The sequence below is a fragment of the Brienomyrus brachyistius genome, unplaced genomic scaffold (genome assembly GCF_023856365.1).
Source record: "Brienomyrus brachyistius isolate T26 unplaced genomic scaffold, BBRACH_0.4 scaffold46, whole genome shotgun sequence".
Taxonomy (NCBI): Eukaryota; Metazoa; Chordata; class Actinopteri; order Osteoglossiformes; family Mormyridae; genus Brienomyrus; species Brienomyrus brachyistius.
The window spans coordinates 2,354,923-2,372,932 of NW_026042321.1; the positions used below are offsets into that span (position 1 = coordinate 2,354,923).

Here is an 18,010-nt window from a genome sequence, read left to right on the forward strand (position 1 = left end):
CAGCAGCAATCCCTCAGGAAACCTGCTCTCAGGTCTGGGGCTCGCAACGCTTGGAAGAGAAGAAAAGGTATCCACAGGATCAAATATGTATTTGAATCAGGAGGCTGGCTACAGGAGGAAGAATCTGGCAAAGGCTTTTCAGGGGCACTTGCCACAATACACCCCTGTGGTCAGGAGCAATCCATCAGGAAGCTTACCGTCATGTCTGGGGCTCTCAAAGCCTAGAAGAGAAGAAAAGGTATCTGTAAGTTTAACAAACTGATGTTTTCATATAATTACTTTGCTTGTTTTGCTAAAATACATACACAAGTATACGAGTGACATGTTTTTACACTATTATAAAAGAAGATGACTATAAAGATAACTAAGTAATTTGGGTGGATTGGTATTAATATTGAGACAAAAGTGGTATTTGAAAATTTGCAATAATTTGCCCATTACCAAACATTTGACAATTCAAACTTATTCATTCATTGCTTAGTTAAAGAAACGATTATTTTAATCACTTGATCTAACCTCACTTTACTGGTCTGTGGCTATAGGTCTTCTCCAGCACAGGGAAAATGTTGGAACCTATTTGTCTAATTGAGAACACGACAAATAATGAGTTCAAAGTCAATCAGGAAGCAGTAGACATTTTAAGCTCCTTCCATAACCCTGTAGTTGTGGTGTCTATAGTGGGCATGTACCGCACTGGCAAGTCCTACCTGATGAATCGATTGGCTGGGAAGAATAAAGGTATGTGCTGCATTTCTCTGTAAATTTTATTAAGTTTTTCCTGATACATTTGCATCTCCCAGCTTAGGACACACTAATCTGTTCCTGATATTTCAGGATTTGCTCTGGGCTCCACTATCCAGTCTAAGACAAAGGGTATCTGGATGTGGTGTGTTTCTGTTCCTGGTAGAGAAGAACAAACACTGGTCTTGCTGGACACTGAAGGACTGGGAGATGTGGAGAAGGTACTGTACAGTAATGCTTGAAGAAATTGCAAAGGAATCATTTAACAATTGATATATAAAATACAAAAAACTACAGCCAATTCAAGGATTTCATCTATCTTAAAAATCTTCACACACGCTACAAAATTAAAGAAACATACCTGGCCATGTAGATACTACTTAATATTTATCATTTATCAATTGATATATAAAATACAAGGAATCTACAGTTAATGAGCAAATTCAAGGATTTTTTCTGTCTTCAAAATCTTTACATACGCGACAAAATTAATTAAACGTATACCTTGCCCATGTAGACATTCATTAATCATAAAATGATCATTTCAAACTCCTAGGAGGACACGTTAGAACTCTGCTCTCTCGCCACCAGTTTTCCCTTCTTCCTGTGGGTCTCCTGCAGTTACTCTGGTTTTCTCCCCAAATTTTGTGTTCATAGTGTGTAGGTCCTCAGATAGGCTCCAGGTTCGCCAGGACAACATGTCACTACTATAAGCTTAATGGCTGCATTTATAGAGATTTGTTTCATCAAAGATTTTCAAGAGTTTATTCTACTTTTACAGTGTCATAATTAGCGATAAGATAGAATTTCACATAGAGTAACAAGTTAAATACGAGTTATGTGTTTAACACCATTATAAAAAAATAAGTTATTTGGTTGATATTATTAATGATGCAAAAGCATTTTTTGCAAAAGCCCATCACCCAACATTTGACAATTGCTCGAGCTAAGGTTTAAAAAGAATTGTCTTTATTGTAACAGGGGGACGAGAAGAATGACAACTGGATTTTTTCCCTGGCTGTGTTACTAAGCAGTACCTTCATCTACAACAGCATTGGTACCATCAACAATGCTGCTGTAATGAATCTACAGTATCCTACCAACCTGAACATTTCCAGTTTCTATTCCAGGAATACTGCATGCAGAGCTGAAAAGTAATTATGATGTCTGATGCAGAACCTACTACTATTTCAGGTTCTGGTACTCCCTAGAAGTATTTTTCCCACTGACTAACTGAGGAATAAATAATCATCATAACAAGAAACAAATCCACAGTCTAAAGCAGGGAATTTGTTTTTACTGTCCTGGACAGAAATACACAAATGACTCTAAACTTAATGCTTTGATCAGGACTTGGCTGCCATCTGTTGGTTATACAACATCCATTCGCCACTATCTTCAAAATCACTGAAGGGTTGGTAGACAGTGGATTGGTGGATAGATTAACCATAATAAATCTTTTCTTAATCTCTGCAAATTATACAATTATTGCTAATTAAACATGGCAAGGATCTATTTGTGGTAAAAAATATCCTTATGAAAATAGTTTCAATGGTCAATGGTGTTCCATTTTCACATCAAGGCACAAAGTGGACATGGGCAGTAGATAATTTGGTCTTCTGATGATCACATACTTGTAGTTTCCCTACACTGACTTTGATATTCTTGTATTTGAGAAACATGCTGTAGTTTGATGCTTCTGCTTCCTTTCTCTGTCACTTTCTTGCTCAATCTAATAGAATTGTTACCTGAATCTACTAGGTTTCTCCGCTCAACATGCTGACCTTGCCATCTCTCACCACTGAAAATAGATTTTCTAGATTTTCTTCCTCAACTGCAGCATCTAACAGATATGTGACTGAGCTGACAAAACACATCAAGGTAAAGTCCAGTGATGAGGATGAAGCTGATGCTTCAGCTGAGTTTTTCCGCTTCTTCCCCTCCTTTATCTGGGCAGTAAGAGATTTTACCCTGGAGCTTGAGGCTAATGGGAAACCCATAACTGCTGATGAATATTTGGAGAACTCCCTCAAGCTGAAGCCTGGTAAATGCATAACACTGCCATTCACTGTTTACTCCATGAAGTACACATGAATGAAACAATGATTTTTTTTTTTTTTAGAATCATTACTCAGTTTTAGATAACATTCTTGTTAAGAACATAAGAACATAAGAACTATACAAACGAGAGGAGGCCATTCGGCCCATCAAGCTCGCTTGGGGAGAACTAAACTAATAGCTCAGAGTCGTTAAAATCTTATCTAGCTCTGATGTAAAGGAACCCAAGGATTCAGCTTGCACTACATTATCAGGAAGGCTATTCCATACTCTGACTACACGCTGTGTAAAGAAGTGCTTCCTTAAATCCAGCTTGAAATGTTCTCCCGCTAATTTCCACCTATGGCCACGAGTTCGTGTATTTAAACTAATGCTGAAGTAACTATTTGGTTGAACAGCATCCAAACCTGTTAGAATCTTATATACCTGGATCATGTCCCCCCTCAGTCTTCTTTGCTTGAGACTGAACAGATTTAGCTCAAGTAACCGTTCCTCGTATGACATTCCTCTAAGACCAGGAATCATTTTTGTGGCCCTACGCTGCACCTTTTCTAAGGCCACAATGTCCTTTTTAAGATATGGTGACCAAACCTGCACACAATATTCTAGGTGAGGTCTCACCAAGGAATTGTATAATCTTAGCATTACCTCCCTTGACTTAAACTCCACACACCTGGAGATATACCCCAACATCCTATTGGCCTTTTTTATTGCTTCCCCACACTGGCGAGAATGGGACATGGAAGCATCAACATACACACCAAGGTCTTTCTCATGATCAGCTACCTTTATTTCAGTGACACCCATGAAATACCTGTACTTTATATTTCTGCTCCCTAGATGGAGTACCTTACATTTATCGACGTTAAATTTCATCTGCCAGGTATCGGCCCAGTCACTAATTAAATCAAGATCCCGCTGTAGCTGCTGAACCACTAATTCAGTATCTGCTACACCACCCACCTTGGTGTCATCTGCAAATTTCACCAGTTTACTGTATATATTGGTATCCATATCATTTATGTAAATTAGGAACAATAGTGGTCCTAAAATCGAACCCTGCGGTACCCCACTATGAACGCAAGCCCACTGTGACATTGTGCCTCTTATAACTACTTGCTGTTTCCTATCTGTTAACCAGTTATCAATCCAGGTCGCTACGGTACCTAAAATACCTGTCGCTTTGAGTTTAAGTAGGAGCCTCTTGTGGGGGACAACATCAAAAGCCTTTTGGAAATCTAAGTAGATGACATCATAGGCCTTCTTATCATCAACTTCCTGAGTAGCTTCCTCAAAAAACTCCAACAGATTTGTTAACTGATGGTCACGAAGAATGGTTAAGAATGTTTTGGAATCTTAAGGTTAGAAACCAGACGTAAATATTACAATATGAATTTGCTCATGATATTTACAATATATCACAATCTCAGACAGTGTTAATTATAAGAAAAGCCTTACCATACCTATTTGTACAGGAATGATTCTGTCCTGGGCCAGCATGGTGGTGCAGTGGTTAGCACTGTTGCCTCACACCTCTGGGTCCCAGGTTCGATTCTCCACCTGGGTCACATGTGTGCGGAGTTTGCATGTTCTCCCCATGTCGTCGTGGGGTTTCCTCCGCATACTCCGGTTTCCCCCCACAGTCCAAAAGCATGCTGAGGCTAATTGGACTTGCTAAATTGCCCAAAGGTGTGCGTGTCAGAGTGAATGGTGTGTGAGTGTACCCTACGATGGGCTGGCCCCCCATCCTGGGTTGTTCCCTGCCTCATGCCCATTGCTTCCGAGATGTATTAACATATATTTCCATGTAGTGAACTTGAAAATGAAATGTCAAATTGGAAAATGAAAAGACAAAAAGGTTTTTTAATTAGATTTTTTTAATGATTGGAAAATTGTGCTATTTCATTTTAATTTTTGCACACAGACTTGTGCCAAAGTGGAGATTATCCATCCATCCATTTTCCAAACAGCTTATCCTATTGGGTCGCGGGGGGTCTGGAGCCTATCCCGGAATCAATGGGCACGAGGCAGGGAACAACCCAGGATGGGGGGCCAGCCCATCGCAGGGCACACTCACACACCATTCACTCACACATGCACACCTACGGGCAATTTAGCAACTCCAATTAGCCTCAGCATGTTTTTGGACTGTGGGGGGAAACCGGAGTACCCGGAGGAAACCCCACGACGACACGGGGAGAACATGCAAACTCCGCACACATGTGACCCAGGCGGAGACTCGAACCCGGGTCCCAGAGGTGTGAGGCGACAGTGCTAACCACTGCACCACCATGCCGCCCCCAGTGGAGATTATATTTTCTTTTTATCATTTTCATTTTATTTTTTGCAGAAAATACCTCCCATACAGCCCATTTAGCCTAAACAAAATACAGCTTTTATAGTCTTGATCACTCGCTATAAATTTTGTTATATTGAAATGCTCTCCGTACTAATGGTAATTTAATAAACATTAACAACACTTATGGTGGTTTTTGCTTATTCTGGTGGTCTAGAATAGCGCCGATGTGTTTTCAGGTGCTCAGGCATAGCGCTACTCCCCTGCAGAACTTTGCAGAGTGTGAATAAGCTGCAATTTAAACTCTCATAATTACATAGGAATATTAAAGGAAAACATTCGTTATAATGAATTGAAGCATTTTAGAATTCATTATGATCATTTCATAAAAATAATTTCTTCAAATGATACATCTGTTTAAAATTGATATTGATGTCGACGCATTTTCAATGTCATCGACTAATCACAACAGCCCTACTCCGGTATATCACGGCTGTGATTATCTTCGACACTCTGCCTGCGGTTTTTGCCTGTGACCGAATCACAGCTGTGATATATTGGAATACAACCGCATGAGGACGAGTATGTTATTGCTTAATTTTCTTAGTAAATTTGTTGTAAGTTGTGGTATAAAAATGTGCAATCTTCAGATACTTATCTGCGGCTCCTGGAACAGAAACTCTTCTATTTTAATCATTTCAAATATATGTTTCTCATTTATTTTTTCCCATCAAGGCCACAATATAAGTGCTACCACCAGCAACAGTGCCCGAGAATGTATTCGGAAGTACTTTCCCCGTCGAAAGTGCTTCGTCTTCGATATGCCTGTCCACAAGGAAAAGCTTAAGATTATTGATCAGCTGAGTGATTCTGACCTGGAAGAAAAGTTTGTTAAGCAAGCTACAGAGTTCTGCAGTTATGTGCTTGGAAATTCCCAGGTGAAAACCATCAAAGGAGGAATTAAAGTCACCGGGAGATGTAAGTTCAAAGTCCTCACAAAAATAACTGTTGAATTATTTATGCAAAGTTAGGCTAACTGGTGTGTTTAGTTCAGTTAATAGTGTATAATTGTTTAGGTGCTCTATGATGGTCTAGCGTCCTGCCAATTGGGCACTGTGATGCCTGGGATAAGTTCAAGGTCCCTAGAACATTGATAGAACATTCATAAGCAGCATGTAAATATACCTATTTTACTTTATTATACATCATAAATCACACATTATAATAAGAAACATAATTGCATTATCATACTTACATGCTGCTTATGAATATTCTACAAATGTACTATGAAGGTGCACTGAATGTTCTGCGAATGCATTATAAAAACATTATGAAAGAGCAGTTAATGTAAAACGTAACTGTATGGATTATGTATGAACTACAGTCTGTTACACCACTACACAGAACCCTGTCCAGGTTAACTGACCTGTTCTATGCCTCTCTCACAAAATGTCATCTCTTTGGTTCTCTCCATTTCATGATGCAATGTGTCTCAGTGCTGGCTAAGCTGGTGATGATGTATGTGGATACCATTAAAAGCGGGAAGGTTCCTTGTCTGGAGAATGCAGTGGTAGCTCTAGCTCAGATGGAAAACTCAAAAGCAGTTGAGGAGGCACACAGCCTCTACAAGCGGCTGCTGAGCGGGAGGGTAGTGTTACACACCGAGACACAGGAGGAGCTTTCCAATGTCCATGAAATCTGCCTGAAGGAGGCGCTGCAGCTCTTCCTTGATCGCTCATTCAAAGATGATGATCAGTGTTTCCAAACACAACTCATGGTTCGTAGGCACCTTAAATATACTTCATTCACTTTCCTTGATTCACTTAAACCTAGGATAAATAAAGCTGATGTTTATGAAATGGAAGCATTGAATGTGTTATTTTTACTATTATTATTATTATTAGAAACTATTAGAAACACTCTACTTAGTCTCCAAATATCAAAGTTTTTCTGTATGTGGCTTTGAATATTTAAAAGCATCTAATGTTTTTTTGTGGATTTTTGATTCTTGTGTCAACAGGATCTTGTAAGAAATGAATATGATAGGAAGTGTCAGGAGAACGAGGAGCTCTCCCTGAAACACTGCACTGATCTGCTGATGCAACTAGGGGCTTATTTGAAGCCAGATTGTTACCTGACACCAGGCGGTTATCAGTACTTCCAGGAAGACCTGGAAAATGTAATTTTTCGGTACAGAAACACAAAAGGCAGAGGCATCAAGGTACAATAACTATGCAACTTTTGCCAAATAACGAAATATAGGACAGAGAACAACGAACATCAATGAGAGATCTGGGGAAACTGATTCAGACGCAGACTTAAATACACAGGACTAAACAAGTAAAACTGGAAACAGCTGGTTAAAATCGGGGTTTCACACGAGGTAAATGAGGGGGCGTGGCACATACGAGGACTGGACCAGCCGGGTGTGACAGCTAGGTTATTACAGGGAGGGGTGACTCTGAGGCTGGGGATCTGTGCAGCAGTCGGAAGGGGGCTGGTTCAAATCCTGTGAATGCCAGGACTGATTCTAGTGCACTGGGCCCTTGAACAAGGCCCTTAACCTGCAATTGCTTTGCCCAGGGTACAATGTTACCCAACATCCAGTCCTGCAAGCAGGTCCTCCAACTTACAGGAAAAATTTGGGGTTTGGTGGCAGGATTGTCACTCCAGCCACCGGAATAACATCTGTTCAATTCCATTTGAACTAGTGTGGTGCTGAGGTATCACCTGCCGCATGGCTGATTGTCTTGTGGTGGATGCAGCAATGTGTCGTATTAGTGCACGCTCCTAATTTCCTCATATTACACCTGATTTCTTGGGACAAATATGTGTGTTAATTATGTCACTTGTTTACTGGAAAGCATTTGCATTGTAGTTGGAATTTATACTGATATTACAAATAGGGGTAAGGTAAGCGTTACAATTAAGATATTTATAAAAATATACATTTATGTTAATCTTGGTGTAAGGATGCACTATTAATAAATGTATCCCAACTAGAATGTTTTAGCATTTAGAAAATGCATTTTTTAATGATAGCTTGACTTGTGCAAGTAGATCCTGTGAACATTGCCGGTCCATAACAAGGTTGGTTTTTCAGGCAGAACAGGCTTTGAAAGAATACTTGGCTAAAAGCAATGAACTGGGCAGAACGATACTGGTGGCAGACAGAAGTCTCTCTGAATATCAAAAGCGTATAGAAGGTGAGAGAGGCATTAAACAGCTCTGGATGTTACCATAATATTATATGTGGGCTGTGAAGTTCCAGTGATAATTTATAGTAAATTTTGTTTGCCGGCTGTCATAACACATAGAGAGTATATAAAAGGATTCACGCCCAATCTGTTACAGTCTGAAACACTATCATTTACTTCATTCAGGATACTGACTGTTGATGCATTTTGATGTGGTTCAAGTATAGTATTTATATTCTCTTAATTTTTTAATGCAGAGTACACCATATGATAGACATAGCATGAAATGTATATGTGATATATGTTTAATATTTTCGCTATTCAGAGGAAACATCAGCTATATAAACTGTTCTAAAAAAATGATGATTAATTCTAACTTTCAGAATGGAAACTGAATGATGATGAATAATGCTTAAAGCATCTTTAGGTGCATGTAAGACTAGACTGTGGTGCCGTGACAATTTTTCTCCATTCTAGAACAACAAGCCCATGCTAAGATGCTGGAGGTGAAAGCAAAGGCTGCAGAAGTACAGATGGTGGCTATGGAGAGAAGAATTGAGGATGTGAAGAGAGCACAAGAAGAAAATAAGAGACAGCTGATAAAAAAAATTGAGAGGGAACGCAGAGATATGCAGTCCGAACATGAGCGAGTTCTTCAGCAAAAGCTGAGGGTATCATCTGATTATAATTCTGACTTTGTATCCTATTTCCCCATTAAGAAATACTCAGGATGTGGGACCAGTGATGAAAAGGTTGCTTTTATGTTGATGATCTTTAATGTTAGACCGTGACCAACCATGTCACCCCTTTGTTGCGTTGCAGGAGCAGAATGCCATGCTGCAGCAGGGTTTTGACAGAAATGCAAGACAAATGCAGAGAGAGGTTGATCAGCTACGACATTTGATCCAAGAGCAAAACAAAAGCAAAGACCGTGATCGGTGTACTATCTCCTAATGAAAGGCTGTATGAAATAAATAAATGAAAATGAGGGCCAAGGAATGAAGCTTTCAAATTTCAAATAATGACTTTGGAGAAAAGATTATAGAATAGAACAGAATTTCTTCACTGAACTTTAAACTGTATTTGTTTAAACAAGTATATCAGCATAGTGTGATACTCATAATTCATTAGATTCTGTATGTATATGGACAGTGAAACATTTTTTTTTAATTATTATTTTGTCTCTGTAGACCATCACAATAAATTTGAAATGAAACAATGAAAATATGCTTGCAGTGCAGATTGTAAGTTTTAATTTACAGTCATGGACAGCTATATTGGGCAACATGCTGATATTATAACCATTTGTTTAATGAGATGAGCTACTTGGTGGCCACTGGTTAAACAAATCACTTTGGTGATGATGCACAGTGAAGCACATAGATTTCGGATTTACAACAGAAGATGCCAAATTGGTAGCCCAGGAGAGGATTACCGGCATCCCATGATTTGGAATTTGCAGATAGACAGAACTTTTGATGGAGGATAAACAGTGGAACTGACTTCTGAATATGCATTTGCATGCTGAACTCCAATATAAGGGAGATGAAAGCTATGTGAAGTAAAACAGCATTTTCTGCCATCAAACCACCCATTTTACCATAATACTTAGTGAATATGGTAAATTTGTGTTCTTAAACATATATCATTGTATAGTACATATAGGGATTGACATAACTGGTATGCTAATATGTATTTGTGGTATAAAGCAGTGGTAGGCAGCCCTGATCCTGGAGTACCGGTATCCAGCATGTTTTCTATCCTACCTGATGAGTTACTATCTGCCTGAGATCAGGTGTGGTTCCTCAGAAACCAGGTAGGTTGGAAAACCTGCTGGACACCAGCACTCCAGGATCAGGGTTGCCCACCCCTAGTATCAAGGTTAAAATGCACAGTTATTTGTTGACTCAATAAACAAACTGTTTTCGAAATAACTAACTTTACTGTAGCTCACTTACTGCAATTGTCATATGAATTCTCCACTAACTAACCAACCCTCCACCGCACATGCGCAGTTTGTAATAACCACTGCAGTAATAAAATTCTCCAGCAAGGCTACTACAAACAACCCTTCCAACGCACTGGTGGGAACTTTCCATCTCTGCCCATGAGCATGACGGGCCCATCTTCTGTGCTTCCATCAGTAAGTTACCCAGTGATGCATCACTGAATAGAACAAACTTCAGTTTGTCTGGTTTTCCTAAAAACTGGAACTTCAGCTGTCACGATCGTGGATGGGCGGACAGGCGATTGTGTGGGTAGGTGGCCAAATACTAGGCAGACCAGGCGAAATCGGGAAAAACTGGGGTTTATTCTGGGAACGGAACACAGGGAACATCGACACCACACTAAACCACAGTAGATCCACAATGACGGACAAGGGGAACAGGTCAGACCAGGACTTAAATACACCAAGACTAATCAAAGGAAGCGGACAAAGCTGGAGACGATCAGGGAAGCACACGTGGGTAATCAGGGGGCGTGGCACACACGAGGAGCGGACGAGCCGGGCATGACATCAGCTACATATAGTCAGTTTTTTTTTATAATTAATTATTCAATTAATTATTTAATTATTATTAAAAATATATATACTTTAAATTTTAGCTAAGCTGAAGCTCAGTAACAGATCGAACATAACATCAGGTTGAGACTGTCTCGCTAAGCAGGGAAGTTGACCAACCTTAGATCTAAGCTGGTCTACTTCAGATTCAGTAAGGACAGAATCACGCTGCCAAGCTTGAGTTGTATCAATGTGAATGGAAGACAATCTTAGCATATTTTTCTTGCTGTAGAAAAGACAGTTTGGAGTTTTCACCAGTGGAGTTTCCATGCCAATGTAACAGAAATGACTGGTCTCTCTGCCAACCTGAAAAGCATTTTTAATATGAGAAATCCCAGGGGCAGTGAAGTCAGCTGTGCCTCCCCAAATTAAATCATCCATATGACATCCAAGTACTCCTGGTCCAACCAGGAAAACACAGCTGGATCGTCCTTGAGATGCCCTGCTCCCTGTTTCATGCGCAGTGTCTCTCACTCTTTTAAACTAATACAATGTAGCAGAGCTGGCCCACTGTATAGGTGGCATACTGTTGGAAATTGCCCTGGGTGCCATTTGATTAGGACTCAACTGGTGGATTTAATTGTGTTAACACCAAAGTGCTTACTGCTATACATCATTTTAAAAAACCCAGAGGAAACCCCACGACGACATGGGGAGAACATGCAAACTCCACACACATGTGACCCTGGCGGAGACTCAAACTCGGGTCCCAGAGGTGTGAGGCAACAGTGCTAACCACTGCACCACCATGCTGCCCCCTAGTATACATATAGTACACTTAAATATACTTCTTTTTCGTAAGCATAACTCTAAACCCAACCCCAACCACTGAAGACAGATTGTAGATGCACAAAAGTGCATGTGTATAAGTTGAAAGTAACAATTTAAAGAGTTTTAAAAATATTACTCACCCGAGACGGTGGAACTGCACATGCGCAGAAAGGCTCGGTAGCACGTCTCGGTAGGTAGTATTGGTCGATAGAACACCGGTCTATCTGTGTATTTGAAACAATTATTAAATAGTATGGCATACAATTGTCACTTATTTGACCTCCATCTGTAAGTCCCAGCCTATTTATCAGCATTTCAATTGTGTATACCTGTTAACTTCATTAAGAATATAATGTCATATCGCAATCAGGAAGCAATTCCACGGATACATTTCCCCTTGTGGCAAAGCGTGAACGTGACGTCAGAGGTACACAGCGTAAGTAGCTGAGAGTACACGTACTGCAGTCAGACTCTCTTGGCTAAACCCGCTCTCTGGAATTCCCCCTGGTTTGGGTAATGAAATAACGCTTGCTGAGTCGACAAATAAGAACCGGTTGCAAGAGGAAGGCTATGTATATAAACGTCATAACTTTATGAAGTACAGCGCCGTCTACCAATGACTTGACTGGAAGTGTGCGCTGCAGCCAATCACACGCTGTGAGGAGGAGTCAGTCACAGGTACAAACCGAAAGTAAGGAAGGGAGGAAAGAGTAATTGAGTCTCAGGTTCAGCTGTTTGAATTTCGTCTTTGAAGGTAAGAGGAGAAAGTTATTTTGTCCTATTGATTTATTCCCAAAAGGGCAACGTGTGTCGGAACTATAAAAATATATACAAAATGGCTAGCGGGTTGAAATCCTTGACCAGACAGCCATATTAGCTGTGATTACTGCAGGAAACTTGAATTTGCTTTTCGTTCTAATTTTCTTCTATGTTAATAGTTGATAACACGGACATCTAGCTCACTGGCCGAGGCTATTTAGATATAAGTATCATTAAAAACCAAATAATTTTAGTTCTCGTCAATTCCGTGGAATAGTTACTAACTGTTGTGGCCTTTGATTTTCCATCATTCAAGTATTATCTCATACTGTACGTTTTACTGTACCGGTTGAAAATAAGGCATGTTCTGCCATATTATGTTAACATACTGTTCCATGGGCCGAGATTAAATAATAATAATAATAATAATAATATAATAATAATAAAAATAATAATAATAATAGGTGGTGGTTAGCACTGTTGCCTCACACCCCTGGGACCCGGGTTTGAGTCTCCGCCAGGGTCACATGTGTGTGGAGTTTGCATGTTCTCCCCATGTCGTCGTGGGGTTTCCTCCGGGTACTCCGGTTTCACCCCACAGTCCAAAAGCATGCTGAGGCTAATCGGAGTTACTAACTTGCCCGTAGGTGTGCATGTGTGAGTGAATGGTATGTGAGTGTGCCCTGCGATGGACTAGCCCTCCATCCTGAGTTGTTCTCTGCCTTATGCCCTTTGCTTCCGGGATAGGCTCCAGGCCCCCCGCGACCCAGTAGGATAAGCGGTTTGGAAAATGGATGGATGGATAATAATAAATTATTTATATTTACCCATGGTTGCAGTTAGGGGCGTTGCTACAGATTTTGTGCCCTATGAAGGCATATCAGTCCAGACCTATTCAGTTATTCACTCAGAGGCCCCTGGAATCAAACTTGCACCCATCCGTCTTACGGTGTCCCTGGTTGCAGTAACCAATTTAATGTATTAATGTACTTGAAATGTGACTGTATCTTGTATCAGATGTGACTGGTGTTTTTACACACACACACACACACACACACACACACACACACACACACACACACACACAGAGGTTTGTAATTACCTTTGTGGGGACTCTCCATTCATTTCTATGGGGAAAACTCTAATCCCAACATAACAACCTTAACCCCTACCCAGCCATAAGCATAAGTAACCGAGCAGAATATGAGACTTTTGGAATTTTTAGATTTAGGACCTGAAAACTGGTCTCTACAACATCAAAATAACACGTTTTTATTACATTTCGGGCAACATTTGGTCAACACAATGTAATATAAACATAATACACACAGATACATAAATACATACATACATGTACAGGTCCTTCTCAAAAAATTTGCATATTGTGAAAAAGTTCATTATTTTCTGTAATGTACTGATAAACATTAGACTTTCATATATTGTAGATTCATTACACACAACTGAAGTAGTTCAAGCCTTTTATTGTTTTAATATTGATGATTTTGGCATACAGCTCATGAAAACCCCAAATTCTCAAAAAATTTGCATATTTCATCCGACCAATAAAAGGAAAGTGTTTTTAATACCAAAAAAGTCAACCTTCAAATAATTATGTTCAGTTATGCACTCAATACTTGGTCGGGAATCCTTTTGCAGAAATGACTGCTTCAATGCGGCGTAGCATGGAGGCAGTCAGCCTGTGGCACTGCTAAGGTGTGGGCTAGCCCTCCATCCTGAGTTGTTCCCTGCCTTATGCCCATTGCTTCCGGGATAGGCTCCGGACCCCCCGCGACCCTGTAGGATAAGCGGTTTGGAAAATGTATGTATGTATGTATGTATGTATATATGTGTGTGTGTGTGTGTGTGTGTGTGTGTGTGTGTGTGTGTGTGTGTGTGTGTATATATATATATATATATATATATATACACACACACAAGATAAATATTCTTTATTGTACAAGTACAATAAGATTTTGTTTGGAGCGCGCCAGCATATACACAAAATTTACAATAAAATCCAAAGAATAAATTATGTACACACACACACGCACACACATACACACACATATACACACATTCCCAGGGAATAAGGTGCTGGTAAATTTGTGCAATATAATCATACTCATGGATGGTTATGATATTGTATAAAGTGCAGTGCTTGAGCAATTTCACAGAGGTAGAATTAGAGTTATACAGCAGGTTTAAGTACACAAATATTCAGAATGTCAGAGATGAGTGCTTTGAATTTAGAAGTGTGATAGCTGTATGGTAAAAGCTGTTCCTGGTTGTGCGTGCGAACAGGGTTCTGTACCGTTTACCGGATGGCAGGGGTGTAAAGAGTGTGTCCAGGGTGGGTTGGGTTTGTGTGTGTGTGTATATATGTATGTATAAATAAATGACATGTTTCAATACAGCTAATAAAGAGGAGGAAGTTGCTGTTATGACCTGAGGGCATTCATCAGGCACGGATGCACCTTAGATATTTGTCATACTAAGGATCTTTATCAGCACCTTCACCAACTTGTTTACCAAAAAGATAAAGAAAGTTGTAATAAATTACTTCAAATTGTATTTATATTCCTACTAATAGTGATTTAAGATTAAGGAAAAACTGCTGTTAAAACTTTGTTTTCTGACTTGGACACTTTTCTCAGCTGTCCTGTTACACAGTTAGTATGTGCTGTAAGGCATCTAAGCATGTTGAGGTATCCAGAACTGATGATGTCGAACTGATGATGAATTTTTTTCTTTTCATTTACACTGTATAGTGTCCATATGATGACCCTTGGTTGTACGTTATAGTGTAACTTTACGTTATGCTTAGAAGCGATTATGACTATTAGACTTTAATTCCTGTTATTGTATTTTTATGTCTAATTTAAAAGTGTTTTAATGTTCTTCAATATGTCAGGTCGTAATGCAGTGATATGTCTAATGTGTCCCTATGAAACCAAGGACAGATTAAAATTTCACCTGTAGTACCTTTAAATAGAGCTGTAACCTGAATTCCTGATTTTTGATGTTTGCAAGATGCTTGTGTGAGGAAATGAGCCAGCCCTCTTCTGCCCTTTCAGGAATGTCCCGGTTTCTGCGTTGCTGGCCTCCAGAATGTAGGCATGCATGAATTTATTACCTGCTGGCATCTATCCAAATTTCTGTCATTTATAATGATTTCAAAATACTATTGATCATCAGCTTCGCCTTCCCCCTATAAGAAGTGACCAGCTAAAACCTTCTGCATGGATCTAATTCATTGGTGTTGATCGATTGGGAATACATTTTCATTATTGAACATAAGTACAGACGCTCCTCTACTTATGAACTTTCAACTTACAAACTTTCAGACATACGAACGAAGAGGACTGTAAGTCAAAATCATATTCATTGTACTCCCGTTTCCTGTCCACAACAAAATTTTTTTTTTTTTGCGCGCCAAATCCACCTAGTACGACTTCCGGCTGCTACTCCTGCCGTGCAGCAGCTCAGCGTGCGTACTCCCAGCATCCTAATTCTTCGTACTTGCGTATACCCTTAAAATGATGTTGAATAACGAACATTTCAATTCACGAACACCCATTCAGAACGTATCTCGTTTGTAAGTAGAAGTGCGTCTGTATAGCTAAATTGTTTTCATCGATCACGTTACAGGTTCTATATTTTTTAACCTGTCGGCATGCTTTGAAATAAACTCTCTAGGTCAAGTGGTCTTTGGTGTATGTGTATAGGTTATCTCTGTTGTATGAGTCTTTGGCTCGGTTCCTTAAGCAGATGTACTGAAGTCTAAGGCTTTTTTCCTGGTAAGTAAGTAAGTTAAGTAAATTTTATTTATAAATTTGGTTTGTGGGACAACCAAAAGGAATTCACTAGAGAACATGAGGGGTCTGAAAGTAGACTGGAAGTGGAGGCATTCTACAATGTATGAAGAGGGCTGTCCAGTTAGTGCATTAAAAGAGTCAAATCTTGCTCAACAGTTATTCCTGGTGATGATTTACTTTATTAAATACAGAGGCCCTGCTAGGTGTTCAACAAGTCATCTTATTTTACATTTGGAGGAATAATTATCTTGGCTGTCAAATTTGCTGTTAGACAAGAAGAAATGTCTGCATATACTTCAACTTAAACTGAAAAGAACTGACAAAATCCTTGTGAATAAATTTAAACACTGTATTTTTGCATTACAAAATCCCTTTTTAGCTCAGAGTTAATGGTTGTGGCTGTCACTACTCGATCTACAGCTCCTGCCCGATTTGCAGTTTCCTGAACGCACTGAACGTAATCTGGTAGCGGACTGTCGCTACCAGATTTGCAGCTCCTACCTGTTTTTCAGTACGCATGTGCGCCATTTCACACATGCATAAACTCATCACGCATACCGAAACATTTTACAGCAAGTTTTAAGTATTCACTGTTTGTTTTCATTTGAGGTGGTGTGTCAGATTTAATACTATGGTGGTTCTGTGCGATATTTATGTATTTATTTATTTATTTGTTTGTTTATTTTATACAGTGAATGGGGAGACATTGCTGATTTCAAAATGCTTTTCATTTACTTGGCAAAAAAGGTTTATGACTGTTTGCCTTTAATTGTTCTGAGCAAGAATTTAGTCGCTGTCAAATCTTAACTAAAAGAATGTTTTCTTAATTTAATTGTGGCTAGCTGTGGTTCTTACAAAAATTGTCGGAGAAAATAAGAGGAAAATGGCTCTTTGAACTCTGACCCCTAAAGTGGCGTAAACAAAAGAATTCTGACTTTACTATTTTTATGACCAAAATATAGGCAAAGGCCATCAGTTCTTAATGGAGAGATTTTTTAAGGTTGTTCCGCTTGAAATTAAAGTGCAGTATTAGAAATATAATCCTTTCTTATCAAAAGTTAGTGTTCTAAAATAAATAAAACAAAAAACAAATTAGCAGACCATTAATGTAGCATGCAGTGTAAAAATCTAATAAACTAATAAACACTGCACTGTTTCAACACAACACTGCTCTCTTCATTCTATTTTCATGTTCACATTCTCTGCCAAGAGACAAGATCTCCTTGCAGTGACAGTGTCCCCTGCTGTAGAGAGAACTCTCTCACTTGGTACAGTTGTGCTTGGGGCATTAAGGTAGTGTTATGCCATCTTAGCAACGCAAGGATACTTATGCTCATTGCATTTTCACCATACAAGTGGACCTGCTTCTGCAGAAGTGCAGCCTGTGGCCTTGTGTGGTATGACTTCCTGAGTGATACTGCACAAAGGCTTAGGGGTTCTCTCCTCTATAAAGAGCTCTCCAAATAGCTCTGCCATGACACATTTTTTGTCTGGGGTGGAGATGACATTGCTGATGCCTCTGAATCTGCTGCTGAGGATGAACTTGCCACCTGAGCTTCATTGGGTTTATCCTGTGGTATAAATTGACAAACGGCAGTTTTCAAAATATTAATAACAACAAAAAACTTTCATGGCAGGTAAGATTCTGAAATTGCTCTTTATTAGATGTGGGTAAAGAAATGATTGCTAAGGCACAAATATGCTGGTTTAAAAAAAACAGTAATGTTAAATGGTATATTACATTACATTTAATTATATACAAAAATAAAACCACAATACCTGCTCTTCAGTTTCCATAATCTCTGTGGTG

General features: G+C 39.4%; 2 protein-coding genes and 1 long non-coding RNA gene across 3 annotated transcripts in view; 2 read left to right on the forward strand and 1 right to left on the reverse strand.

The window, feature by feature from the left end:
* On the forward strand, positions 1-9,338 carry LOC125723233 (guanylate-binding protein 1-like). The gene is made up of 11 exons (XM_048999643.1): positions 1-244; positions 543-738; positions 835-962; positions 1,723-1,832; positions 2,592-2,785; positions 5,831-6,073; positions 6,592-6,872; positions 7,116-7,316; positions 8,199-8,301; positions 8,770-8,963; positions 9,115-9,338. The coding sequence occupies exons 1-11, from the start codon at positions 86-88 to the stop codon at positions 9,244-9,246; spliced, it is 1,941 nt and encodes a 646-aa protein (XP_048855600.1). The 5' UTR covers positions 1-85; the 3' UTR covers positions 9,247-9,338.
* Positions 6,843-12,091, reverse strand: LOC125723243 (uncharacterized). The gene is made up of 3 exons (XR_007386823.1): positions 11,956-12,091; positions 11,767-11,850; positions 6,843-6,924 (listed from the first exon to the last, which is right to left on the reverse strand). It is a non-coding gene; the product is annotated as an uncharacterized LOC125723243 (long non-coding RNA).
* A 3-nt stretch (positions 12,092-12,094) lies between these two features.
* Positions 12,095-18,010, forward strand: part of LOC125723236 (putative uncharacterized protein DDB_G0290521) — a 39,023-nt gene continuing 33,107 nt past the window's right edge. The window contains exon 1 of the mRNA XM_048999649.1: positions 12,095-12,380. The gene's annotated coding sequence lies outside the window, so the exon portion shown is untranslated. The remainder of the gene's footprint in view (positions 12,381-18,010) is intronic.